At 43.2% G+C, this 12,731-nt stretch overlaps 3 protein-coding genes across 4 annotated transcripts; 1 reads left to right on the top strand and 2 right to left on the bottom strand.

Annotated features, from left to right (window-relative positions):
• Positions 1–614: 614 nt before the first annotated feature.
• On the bottom strand, positions 615–4,869 carry LOC108606607 (probable ATP-dependent RNA helicase DHX34). 2 transcript variants are annotated; one of them, XM_017996874.2, is made up of 7 exons: positions 4,078–4,844; positions 3,489–4,019; positions 3,056–3,426; positions 2,805–3,002; positions 1,775–2,724; positions 1,482–1,714; positions 615–1,423 (listed from the first exon to the last, which is right to left on the bottom strand). In XM_017996874.2, the coding sequence occupies exons 1-7, from the start codon at positions 4,703–4,705 to the stop codon at positions 831–833; spliced, it is 3,504 nt and encodes a 1,167-aa protein (XP_017852363.1). In that variant the 5' UTR covers positions 4,706–4,844; the 3' UTR covers positions 615–830. The 2 variants fall into 2 exon arrangements, with proteins under 2 accessions (XP_017852363.1, XP_017852364.1); XM_017996875.2 differs by lacking the exons at positions 615–1,423; positions 1,775–2,724 and having other exon boundaries at positions 1,536–1,714; positions 4,078–4,869.
• A 13-nt stretch (positions 4,870–4,882) lies between these two features.
• Positions 4,883–5,488, bottom strand: LOC108606609 (28S ribosomal protein S14, mitochondrial). Its single transcript, XM_017996878.2, has 2 exons — positions 5,339–5,488; positions 4,883–5,276 (listed from the first exon to the last, which is right to left on the bottom strand). The coding sequence occupies exons 1-2, from the start codon at positions 5,399–5,401 to the stop codon at positions 4,953–4,955; spliced, it is 387 nt and encodes a 128-aa protein (XP_017852367.1). The 5' UTR covers positions 5,402–5,488; the 3' UTR covers positions 4,883–4,952.
• A 147-nt stretch (positions 5,489–5,635) lies between these two features.
• On the top strand, positions 5,636–9,873 carry LOC108606608 (N-alpha-acetyltransferase 16, NatA auxiliary subunit). Its single transcript, XM_017996876.2, has 7 exons — positions 5,636–5,822; positions 6,156–6,304; positions 6,751–7,239; positions 7,315–8,102; positions 8,165–8,592; positions 8,664–9,319; positions 9,515–9,873. The coding sequence occupies exons 2-7, from the start codon at positions 6,248–6,250 to the stop codon at positions 9,761–9,763; spliced, it is 2,667 nt and encodes an 888-aa protein (XP_017852365.1). The 5' UTR covers positions 5,636–5,822; positions 6,156–6,247; the 3' UTR covers positions 9,764–9,873.
• Positions 9,874–12,731: the final 2,858 nt, after the last annotated feature.

Raw genomic sequence — 12,731 nt, 5'->3', positions numbered from 1 at the left:
ACTATGTAAGTAAGTATATATAGAAAGTAATAATTTTACATGTACAGAAAAGAAAATGAATCTGCTAGCCATGTTCAGTGGCTGCGTTGCTTAAGCAAGATAACAAGCGAACATAAAACCACAGAAGGCTATTTAAAGTGAGCGCCCAACTGCACTACAGCTGATTCAGTGAGAAATTCGATTGCGAAATTCGATGAGATCTGGCATTCACACCCACAAGTTTAAAATTCGCATAGAGCTGCATTCTGATTGGTCCGCTCGCGAAAGCTCGCTCTCTTATGCTTTGACATTCTCGCGATCCGAGCTCAGTGTGCTTTTTACTTTTGTGCGGTTAACAAATAAACGGATAAGCCAAACTCTGATACATGTAAGGGATATTCCTTTATTTAATTCAACTTCAATGAACTGCTACAATATGTGAAACATGTAAGTACATGTAATTGATATTCAAATATTCAATTGAACAGCTACAATATGCATATGCTTAAGTGAACTGCATAATATGTCATATATATTTATGATATTCATATATTTTATATATTCAAGTGAATAGCATAATATGTCATAGATATATGTAAGTGATATTCAAATATTTAATTGAAACGCTACAATGTTAAATTCAAATACATGTAAGTTATCCACATACATATATTTGAATAAACAGCTACAGTATATTGATTGATTATTTGAATAAGCAGCTACAATATGTTTGAGATAAATTCCAATACAATATATGCGCAAACGTGCGTAAATGTTCGAGTTGAGTATAAATATTTGAATAAACAGCTACAATGTGTTTAAGATAAATCCAATACTATATATATCAATGCTCAATCCCTTGTTAAGATCGAGCACTGTTTGCGATGACGCAGTATGTCAATCTGTGACAAGTGGAGATCAAGTCCACACATTAGACAATGATAGAGCGTAGGGGCGTGCTTGCTGCACGTTGGGCCATCATCCGGCTTTGGCTTTGGTGGGCTAGGTGATCGTTTGCGCTTGGTGACGACGCGTCGCTTGCACTTTAAGCGATGCTGCAGCTGCTCTGTTACCACGTATTGCTCCAGCTCAAGGTCACAGTCAGCACATTTCCAGGGCTGTGCCTGCAGCGCTGCATCCATGGCCAAGCACCAAGGCTGTTCTGCTAGGCAGGCATAGACCACGTTCTCGCTGACATTGAAGCCGCCCTTGTCCGCGTTCACCTTCAGCTCAAAGTTGTCTGCAAACGGATTTTCCTTCAGCGCCAGGTTGGGCGCGCAGCGTGTGTATAATACTTTCAAATCGGCGGGCAGCAGACGCTTGATGCTATAGACTACATTGAGATTCATAAAGTCCACCAAATCATACCAAAGTATATCCTCCTTATCCTCCTTTGGAGATTTGTTGTGATGTGATGGATGTACGCATTTCGGACGATTAAGCTCTAAGATATACGCGTATTTAATTAAATACAATTCTACGTTTAAAATTCAGGTACCAACCATTGAGCTTGGCGAACAGGCGACTGTTCCAGTGCCGTCGCAACTGAATGGCACGACTGAGCAGCTTCAAGCCGCTGCCTGGAGTCGGAAAGTCCAAGCTCAGCCAGCCATCAAAGACAATGCGTGTTACGCTGGCATTGGTATCGATGCTATAGGCAAACAGCAGCAATGTCTGCGCTGCAGGCAAGCGAATGCAGTTCATCAAGTATGGCTTGGCTGTCTCTAGCAAGGATCTGCAAGCGTAAGAAATATATTAAATATAATTTGAATGCAACTAGCAAGTTTTATTTTACTGATAGCAGAGCAACTGATGGCGGTCACTGAGCGGCTGCTTGGGCGTATAGTAATCTGGCTTCGTTTGTATATCACTCTCTGTAAGCTTGAGGAGTTCATAGTTTTTGGCAAAGTAGGAATTGGGATGCAGTGACAGAAACGGCTTGAGTTGTGCGTGAAAGAATTGCTGGGTACCACCCTTGCAGTAGTTGAACTCATCGGCAATGGCCAGCTGTGGATAGAAGCCGCTGACAATCAATATCTTCATTAGCATAACATCACGATCTCGCTCCATGCGAGCTGAGCGCTCCAGCAGCGCCAGCTGGCGTCCATCATGACGCAGGCGAAAGTCCACATCACGCATATCCTTTTGCGACTCATCGTCATCATCGAAATCATCATCATCATCGTCATCATAATCATCGGGCAGCTGATGTGGCTGATGCTTAAGAAGCTTGCGCTGACGTTGTGGCCCGAAGCGTTGGCGACGTTTCAACTCCCTCAACATACGCAGCTCACCAGCGCGGCGCGAACGCTCGGATTTGCTCAGCGAGGTGCTGGAGCTGCTGGCTGGCGCCATGCTGCAGCCTTCGAGAATGTGTTGGAACTGCTGACGCAGCTTGCTGACTTCATACAAACGCTGTTCCTCGAGGCCCAAACGCTGGCACCACTTGCGCGAGCTCTCATACTTGCGCTTGAGCTGCACCCAATCGCAGTAGGCACGCATCAGCGTAAAGAGATCGCCCTGCTCGGACTCCAGAGGCTCTCGCTCGCGTTCGCAACGCTGATCCGAATGCGCACGTGTGGTGAATGGATTCTGTACGGACATCATGGATGCCAGTGTAAGCAGCTGCTCCACATCCGGAAACACACAGCCCATGAGCAGCATTTTGCCAATGGGCAAATCAACGGGTAGCTTGGCCAAAGAGCTTCCAAGTGGTGTTAGTTTTTCCTCCGCGGTCATTGCACACTTCAAGACCAAGACCAAGACAAGCGAGTAAGCGATAGAGAGAGAGAGAGATTTGAAATGGAATCGCTGCTGCTACTTACATGATGCTTGAGATCCAATATTGTTTGCTCTAAACGCTCAGAATCGGGCGGCTCTACAAAGGGAAATACGCGCACATCGGGCAAGCCCATGGCTACCATGGCTAGCAGCATAGCGTCCAGCGGCACGCGAAAGATTTCCGGTATAGGGAATGCCTCGAAAGCATCAAATTGTTGTTGTCCGTAGAGACGGAAGCAAACCTGCAGTAATTCTATCAACACACCAGTTTCAGTTAGGTAAGTGTAACTTTTACCCCTGGTCCTGTGCGTCCAGCACGACCTTTGCGCTGCTCTGCTGATGACTTGGATACCCAGAACTCTTTCAAGCGCTGACCCTTGCAGACGGCATCGAAGCTCATTTGCTTTACCTTGCCAGAGTCGATGACGAAGCGCACACCGTCCACAGTAAGCGAAGTCTCTGCTATGTTTGTGGACACAATGCACTTGCGCATGCCCTCTCGTGCGTAATCAAAGACTCTATCCTGATCGGACAAGCCTAGACCGCTGTGCAGTGGCAGCACTATCCAATGGCGCTGCCTTTTGGCGTATTGTATGACGGCTTCGCAGACGGTCTCAATCTCAGCGACGCCGCTGACAAAGATCAACACATCGCCGCGTTCGGTGACTGCAGTTGAAAAATCAATAGTCAATACAAGTTTCTTTTTAAGATAAATTCAAACTACATACGGGGATATTGCTGGTCAATGAGACTTAGCACTTGTATATACGGTGCAGGATCGAGGCGTGCGTTTTGTTTGCGCTTGGCGCTCGCTTGACCAGCATTTAGCTCCAGCGCTGGTGGTGGCATATAGCGCAGCCTAATGGGAAACAAGCGACCAGGTACTTGCACCAGCCTGGCCCCCTCATCTCTAAAGAAGTTATGGAACAGCTCAACATTGATGGTAGCTGACATGAGTATTAGCTTTATCTGTGGCCTGGCACGTAGCAGACATTTGGTTACGCCAAGCAAAAAGTCGCCAAACAAATTGCGCTCGTGAATTTCATCGAGTATAATTACATCGTACTGCTCCAAATTTTCAGCCAGAGCTAACTGGCGCAGCAGCAAACCCTCCGTTATGAATAGTATATTGGTGTTTTGCGTTCTATTGCGCTCAAAGCGTATTTGAAAGCCCACTTTAGTGCCATAGTCATCCAGCATTTCTTGCGCCACACGCTTGGCCAAGGCAACGCAGGCGAGACGACGTGGTTGTGTGCAAGCTGCATGAGAGTGTACCTTCGTTAATACATATTTGATACGAGTTTTTTGTCCACTTACCTATTCCGCGATAGCCAAACTCATAAAGATACTGTGGCACCTGTGTCGATTTGCCGCAGCCTGTGTCGCCTGCCACAATGATCACTCGCGTTGCATCCAAGGCTTCACGAAAGTCTTGCTTGAACGCAGTTATGGGCAATTCCTTTTGTCCTTTTCGCAATTTTCGGAGGCGCGCAAATTTCTCTTTTTGCTTAAAGTCCAAATAAATGAGTACTAGCTGTTTGAACTGTTTCTCTAGTTCATCCTTGTCCTGCATGCGCAGCACCGACCCGTCCATCTCAATGGATAAGTACTTGTACTTGTGAAATGGGTCTATCTCATTTAGCTCATCCCCTTTAAGACACGCTGGGAGCATTGGGTGGCCCATGCTGCGCAGCATGCATTCATATTTGTTCACAAATTTCCAAAAATCATCTTCATTCTCCACCAGACGCACTGGATGGCGATTGTTTGTCGACAATAGCGGGCTAAGCTCAGCTCTGTGGTTTAGAAAACTAAATTCAATTAAGTTTATTGATCTCTGATTGAGATCCTGTTGACTGCCACCTGATGTGCTTGCCATCTTAAAACACAAATGTTTAAGCAAAAAGCCAGACCAAAAAGTAAACAGGCAGCTTATCGATGACATATGTATCGACAAGCATAGCAAAGCAATCTTAACGATAACGGAAAGTATCGGGACATTTCAAATGTATGTGTATGTCCTAGTTCCAATTCCATTTGAGTGTAAATTAATAAATCTTGGTGGTTAGCTGATAAATAATGTATTCTAAATCTAAACGACCCAGGCTCAATTCAAAGCCGCTTCTTGATGCAATTACAGCTATTTATTGTACAAATGTTTTCAACATCGCTAAATTAACAATCTTAAAAGTCTACCACATGGCTCTCTGGACTCCAGACAGCTTGTTATAGTCAGCCAAGTGGCGCCAAACAATACGGCTCAGCCTGTATTTGTGCACAACACCGCGGGGTCGTGACGTAAGAGCACAGCGTTCTCTCACACGCACCAGTGATGAGTCCCTGGGAAATGCTGCAATCTGGGCATCCGCCACTTCACGCAGCTCCACGGGCAGTATGTCATTCTTTCGTAGCGAATTTACTCGCAACCGGTCCTTGGCGTGCTCCGAGACACACTTGCGTCGCTTAACATCTCGTATCATTTTCCAGTCGGCATATTTGGTTCGCACTTGCTGCAGCTGTTAATACAATTTAAAGAGTTTGCTCAATGAAACAAACAGTAGATTTCAGTTGCACTTACGCCACAGCCTGCAATTTGCACAGATTGACAAACAAATCCACCAAGACGTGCCAATGAATTCATGTTTTACAATTTATTTTGTTTTCAATCTTTGAGTTGTGTGATGACAGTGTGCTGTTAAGTGTGGCGGCCAGCAGATTTACGTTTCCAATTGGCTATTTATGGAGTTTATCGACATGTTTTCACAGCTGATCTGTGAGTTTTCATGTGTGAATGTCAGTTCTCACGTATTTCTACAAATTTGTTAATTGTCCAATTGCCAGAATTATATGTGAGAACCGGCTTGTGTGACAGCGTCGCGGCACTATATATTTGTTACTGTTGTAGTATATAAGTAGATTGCACACATTTTAAGTAATAATTTCTACGATTTATATAACAAGTGATTTCCCGCTGATACAATTGCTGCTTCTTGCTGTTTAATCAGTGGCTACAGCTGTGATACAACGAACAAAATAATAATCTAAATAATACAAGCGCCTCGGTAAGCATTTGAATAACATAAATGAGCTTTCGTTATTGTTGTGATTAAAATTGTACCAATCTAGAATAGTTGTGTGTTACCTTGCAAAAACTTATTTTTTGCCATTCACAATAGCACGTGAGCACATGCTACATGTGTATATTGCATTGATGTTGCTGTCTCACTGTCAAGACGAAATTTTTGCTCGTGCTCGCGCTATATTTTAAGCATTAAAAAATATATATAGGTTTATATATATTTTTAAAGTCGTATGGCCAGGGCTAGAAAATTTCGTTGACACGTTTTATAATATTAAATTGAAATAATAACAGTACCTACACCCCACACATATAGTGAGCGGAACGCGTTTTCTAATTCCCGGTGCAAAAGTGTAGCAGCTGAAAAGAAAAAGAAGAGCAGTAAAGCGGCAGCCAAACGGTCGAAAGATGCCTTCCAGCGATCCACTGCCACCCAAGGAGGGTGCACTTTTTCGTAAATTATTGGTAAGCTCAGAAATGTTTAAATTTATGTTTATGTCAAATGATCAATTGCCGGCAACTTTGCCAAATGCTGCTTGTTTCATATGCACGCACAACACACATGCATACATACCTTTATATGTGTGTGTGCGCGCACACAAACACACACACACATTATCATGTGCTTTTTTCTTTGGTTGTGCCTATTTTTGGCAGTACAACAACTATGCCAACAGCTACAAATTGTAATTTGTTAATATTAACAAAGGAATCAAATACTACTAGCCAGCAAAGGTATTTGCATTAAGAAAAAAGAGAATATGTGTTTTTTTTGTTGTTGTGCATAACCTCAAAAATGTTGTGTGCTGGGTGCGGGCACCAAAACAATTCCAGTAACTCACTCATTGCCTCAATGTACTTGTATATGTTTTATTTATTTCTAAATTATTTTGACTTGTCTTTGCCTGCAGAAATGCTACGAAATGAAGCAGTACAAAAACGGCCTGAAGCTGGCCAAGCAGATACTCTCAAATCCCAAGTACACTGAACATGGCGAAACATTGGCCATGAAGGGTCTAACGCTAAATGGTCTGGGACGTCGTGAGGAGGCCTACAAGTACGTGCGTCTGGGTCTGCGCAACGATTTGCGTTCCCATGTGTGCTGGCATGTGTACGGACTGCTGCAGCGCAGCGATAAGAAATATGATGAGGCCATTAAATGCTATCGCAATGCCCTTAAATGGGAAAAGGATAACTTGCAAATATTGAAGGACTTGTCGCTGCTGCAAATACAAATGCGTGATCTTGAGGGTTACAAGGAGACGCGTCATCATTTGTTTACACTGCGTCCCTCGCAGCACGCTTCCTGGATTGGTTTCGCCATGAGCTATCATCTGCTGGGCGATCACGTTATGGCCAACAATATACTGGAGACTTTCAGTCAGTCCCAGACGTCCATTGTAAATACAAATACACACACACACACTCAATTGATATAGAACTTTTCATTAAACTTTGCTTTGCTTTTTTTTTAGGAGGCCCATGATTATCGCCATTCGGAGTTGCTGCTTTACCAGAATCAGATACTCATTGAATCTGCGTATTTGCAGCAAGCTCTCGATCATCTGCTCAAGTATGAAACGCAAATTGTGGACAAGCTGGCAGTGCGCGAAACTATGGGAGATTTGTACATAAAGCTGCAGCAGCATGATAAGGCCGTTGCCATTTACGAAGCGCTCATACGTCGCAATCCTGAGAATGTGCTCTACTATGAGCAGTATATGCTTGCGCGCCAGGTCAGTGCGCCTAGCGATATTGTGGCCGTATATCGCGAGTTCCAAGCCCAATATCCACGCGCTCTTTGCCCACGTCGCCTGCCATTAAACATTGCACAGGGCGCCGAGTTCACTACGGTGGCCGATGAGTATCTGCGTCGTGGCTTACGCAAAGGCATACCACCTTTGTTTGTCAATGTGCGCACGTTGCATCAGGATTCGCAAAAGGCGGCCACCATTGAGTCGCTGACGCTGCAGTACTTTGAGAATTTAACACGTTCGGGACACTTTTCGCGCGAAGACGCGGATGCGGGCTTGCCCGTGGAGCCAGCATCGGCACTGGTATGGACAGCATTGTTTCTGGCCCAGCACTATGATTATATGCGTGACACAAATCGTGCGCTGGAGTACATTAATGTGGCCATTGATCACACACCTACGCTCATCGAGCTGCTTATTACGAAGGGGCGAATCTTCAAACATGCCGGCGATCCGGTGGAGGCCTATGTGTGGCTGGACGAGGCACAAAGCATGGACACAGCTGATCGGTATTTAAACCAAGCTTCAATTTATACAAAGCGTTTATTTAATTTCACTATTTACTTTGCAGTTATATAAACTCCAAGTGCGCCAAGTATATGCTGCGCGCCAATATGGTCACGGAGGCTGAAGAGATTTGCGCGAAATTTACACGCGAAGGCGTCTCGGCCATGGACAATCTTAACGAGATGCAGTGCATGTGGTTCCAAACGGAGTGCGCTATCGCCTTCCAGCGCATGGAACGCTGGGGTGAATCGTTAAAAAAATGCCATGAAGTTGATAGGCATTTCTCGGAAATTATCGAAGATCAATTCGATTTTCATACCTACTGCATGCGCAAGATGACGCTGCGTGCGTACGTCGGTCTGTTGCGTCTGGAGGATGTGCTGAGAAAACATCCATTTTACTTTAAGGCCGCCAGGTGCGCCATTGAGGTCTACATACACCTCTATGACAAGCCGCTGAAATCGGAGGCCACCATTGAAGAGATTGACATTGGTTAGTATATGCGAGTAGTATGCAAATGGGAGTGAATGAGAGTGGTATTAATGCATTGCATTGCATTACAGAGAACCTGCCGCCATCGGAGCTGAAGAAGCTGCGCAGCAAACAGCGCAAGGCCAAGAAGAAAGCAGAGCTGGAGAGCGCACAGGCGCAGCAGGCTCAAGTGAAACGTGAACAACATCAAAAGTCTAAGCAGACAGCGAATCAGGAGACGGATCCGGATGCACCGCAATTGGATGAGCTGATACCGGAGAAGCTAGAACGCACCGATGAGCCGCTGGAGAAGGCAATTGATTTCTTGAAGCCACTGCAGCAATTAGCCAAAGAGCGCATCGAAACGCATTTACTGGCCTTTGAGGTGTACTATCGCAAGAACAAGCTGCTGTTAATGCTGCAATCGATACAGCGTGCACGTGCTTTAGATGCCACACATCCTGTGGTGCACAGCAGTATCATACGCTTCATGAAGGCATTGAGTATTGCTCGCAAGCAGCAAGCATTCAATGAGCATGTGCAGCAGGTACTCGACAAGGCCACCAAAGAACTGATAGGCAGCAAAACGCCCCAACAGCTAAACGATGAATTCATTGCCAAGCACCATGCCACTTCCATACTGCATTTATACGAGGGCGCTCGCGGCATGTATGAGCTGGACCCAAGCAAAAAGCAGGCGGCCATTAAGTTCATCACCGGCTTTAAGCTGGACAAGCTGCGACTAGAGGTGCGTGCAAATGCAGTGGAACATTTCTATACACTTTGATGGCAAACTAAGTTGGATTTGGATCGAGTCCACTAAGATCTCTGCTATATTCATTTATTTAGAGAGTCTTGCATCAAAGTGTATATCAATGTCGGCGTTGATTGCTTTTCTTTTATACATTTAATTGAACATGTAATTTTGTTTTTGCCCAAACAGGATGCCATTAAGATCTACACGGCGTTGCGGGACGGCGATGTGTTTGGCGAGTGTGAACAGGAGGCGGAGAACTATAAGCTGGCGTGTCAGGAGCGCTTCCAGTATGCGCGCATCTTTCGCAATGTCGAGGAGCTAGAGGCGCAACTGCTGGCTAAGGAGGCAGCCAAGCTGCGTGCCGAGCAGGAGCAGCAGATGAATCATTTGGACACCAATGAGATAACGTCAACTGGCACTGCAGCAGCGTCTTAGAAGCAAGCTGGCACATCTACAGATTGCTGCGCGATTAATAACAACAACAACAAACACAACAACAACAACAGCAGCAGCAGCGGTAGCAGCAGCAGCATACCTTACTACAAAAACTACAATAATAACAACAACAACAGCAATAAGCTTAGCTCTAATATAAACAACAACATCAACTACAACAACAACAAAACAAACAACAACTGCAACAATAAAAAATTCACTATTAACAAGCATTTTAGTGCTTTACCAGCGGCGTTTCGATGCGTGCGTGGGAGGGATTTTACACACACACACACACACACACACACAGTCACCCACCCACTCACACACATTCATACACACTCATCAAATAATAAACCCGCACACATTTAACGCTTTAAATGCTTTAGAGTACCTTTATCATAAATACATTACTGGCTGTTTGCCTGGTCTGAGAGCGAGACAGAGCTATCGCTGTTCGATACAGAGAGAGATGGATGCAAATGCCCATTGTTGTTTTAAAATTGAAATCATTTAAAAGCTACCAGGGCTTTTCAAACATTGTTACTATACAAAAATAATTAATATAATTTTTTTTTATATTTCTTACAATTATTTTGTACTCTGTATATAAATAAGATGCGTAACAATATTTATGTAAAATGAACATACTTTTTGAAAGCCGAAAACAAATTTATTGAAATACTTTTCTAATTCACAAGCTCTTAAACATTTTCAAGCATCTTTTGCAGTTAAGCTTGGCATATTTAAAACTGTTATAGAATGTAAAATTAAAGTTATGCCAAAAAGTAATTCGAATGGTAAATGTTTATATACGAGTAACTATATACTATATTATGATTAATCTGTCAATTCTTTGACAGATTTAACACAAGCAACAATGTAGGCGTTAAACTCAATTGGATTAACTGCTGAAATTATATATCAAATCGTATGGTGATCAAACTGCTGGAGAATTGCACTGCAGTTGCAAAATTGGATTTTGGTGAGCCATACGCTGTTGGGTTTCTTCAGCTTGATGTCTTTGTTGTTGATGCTGCGGGAGGGTGAGTTATAAATAAATTGTTGCGAATGGTGAATGGTATAGTTAAATACATATATGAGTAAATTGTTGCCAAATTATTTTTAATGGCAATTAGCTTGGCGGCAAAGCAAACTCTATGTTGCATGCCACATCACTTAAGATTGTGCATGCTGTAAATGCCACTTAACGCGTTGCATAAAAGCTTTTGGGAACCTATGCAACCCTAAATGATTTGCACACGTGCCAAAAGGGAAGAGAGAGAAAGAGAGAGGGAGACAAAAACAATAATAACTAAGGGGAAATGTGTGAAGATAGCAAGCACAGTGGGCACAAAGTGACTCTTTTTAAATAAAATGTACTGCATATTTATATATACATGCATATAAAATTAAAAACGTATACCTTACAACAAATTCAATAAGTAAGCTTAGCTTAGCACAAACTTGCAATTAAATGACAATAATTTTCAGCAAGAAAATATATATTTTGCACCACTGTGTCAGCCAACTTGGCAGCGCTACATGCGGCAAGTGCCACTCATTTAGCTTCACTGCCTCAAGAGCTTGGCAGTAACGGTATGAGTGCGACTAAGCGACGAGCCTAAGCTTCATCTAATTTAAGCGCAAAGGTATAATTAGTGGTAGGGTACAGCTGGTGCTGTTCGACTATCAATTAATTTTAACATTGCAATTTACATAAGCAAAAGCTGTTGGTTTTTAATTAATCTCGATGACTTCAATGTATGCAGATACAATTGTATCTTTTCTTTTGGGTAGAGCATTGCAAGCGTCATTTACTTTTATGCATTTTTAATTTGCGTTGAGGTTTTTTTCTTTTTAAAGTGCATGTTTTATATTTTTTTTTGTGCTTTTAATCATTTTGAAACAACAGCTGAAGTGGCGCGTCTGCACTCACACACGTAAATGGGCGTGTGTGTGTGTGTGTGTCAAAAGCCAAGAGTTGCATATGCAAGTACCATTCAACAAAGCACACACACACACATACGCACGCACACAGACACACTCAAATTTGCACTCAGCCACAAAGAGTGAAGAGTGAAGAATAAAATATAAAATACATGCACACACGTATTTAAAAATACAAAAAAATTGCATATCCAAAAGAGGCTGCCGCCACAAAAGCACTCAAGCAATTTTATAAACATATTTTTTTTTTAAGCATAAAGTGCGCCGAGTGGCAGAACTTTTTGGGCTGGGCAGCATGAGAGCGTCTGATTGACCACGGCAGAGTGCTTCTCGGCTCTGCCCCTCTGCCGAGCTGGCACTTGACCTGGCACACCTGACGTCTCTGTCTGGTTAGTAGTAGTCGTAGCAATTTTCATAATTTTCTTTAATTGCCGCCACACGCTGCAAAGTAAAGCGCAACAACAAAGCTCAAAAGAGCTCAAAGCAACTTGGCAACTTAAAGTCTAATTGGCATTTCTTGCCACTTTTACTATATACAATTGCTTCCACCCAAAAAAATATATATTTTATATATATATAAAATAAAAATGCAGTGAAATTCCGTCTTTGCGTAAGCAACCCGAAGTTCAAATGCCCTGATATCGATAAATGAGCAGCTGTTGTTGTTTTCACAATAAACTTTCAAAATATCGAAATTTAAGCAGTAGCTGAGCATGCGCAGCTGTTTGCCACACTTTAAATTGCTGCAACAAATGCTTTCAATGTTGTTGCTTGCTATAAACTTTTGTAAATCTATGCACATAAAAAAAAAAAGCAAACCCACTCGCGTTGCTGAAACTAAAACTGCTGCAACATCAGTAGTTGCAACACGAAGCGCAGCTACTGTGGCATGGCACTCAAGCTGTGTGGCAGTGGCAACTATTGTAATTGTTGTTGTTGCTGCCGTGCTCTTTCATATTTCGGGGGCGCAACACAAAAAGTTGCGCTAGTTTATGAAAAACTCTTGAAGCTGTCAAAC

Source organism: Drosophila busckii, chromosome X (assembly GCF_011750605.1).
Source record: "Drosophila busckii strain San Diego stock center, stock number 13000-0081.31 chromosome X, ASM1175060v1, whole genome shotgun sequence".
Classification (NCBI taxonomy): Eukaryota; Metazoa; Arthropoda; class Insecta; order Diptera; family Drosophilidae; genus Drosophila; species Drosophila busckii.
This window is presented reverse-complemented; position numbering and strand designations above follow the sequence as displayed.

Coding starts and splice junctions, on each gene's coding strand:
- LOC108606608 (XM_017996876.2), top strand. CDS start 6,248: ATGCCTTCCAGCGATCCACTGCCACCCAAGGAGGGTGCACTTTTTCGT. Junction 8,103..8,164: donor AGCATGGACACAGCTGATCG/GTATTTAAACCA, acceptor TTTACTTTGCAG/TTATATAAACTCCAAGTGCG. Junction 9,320..9,514: donor TGGACAAGCTGCGACTAGAG/GTGCGTGCAAAT, acceptor TTGCCCAAACAG/GATGCCATTAAGATCTACAC.
- LOC108606609 (XM_017996878.2), bottom strand. CDS start 5,401: ATGAATTCATTGGCACGTCTTGGTGGATTTGTTTGTCAATCTGTGCAA. Junction 5,277..5,338: donor TGCAAATTGCAGGCTGTGGC/GTAAGTGCAACT, acceptor TTGTATTAACAG/CTGCAGCAAGTGCGAACCAA.
- LOC108606607 (XM_017996874.2), bottom strand. CDS start 4,705: ATGTCATCGATAAGCTGCCTGTTTACTTTTTGGTCTGGCTTTTTGCTT. Junction 4,020..4,077: donor GTTTGGCTATCGCGGAATAG/GTAAGTGGACAA, acceptor ACTCTCATGCAG/CTTGCACACAACCACGTCGT. Junction 1,424..1,481: donor CCTGTTCGCCAAGCTCAATG/GTTGGTACCTGA, acceptor CGTATATCTTAG/AGCTTAATCGTCCGAAATGC.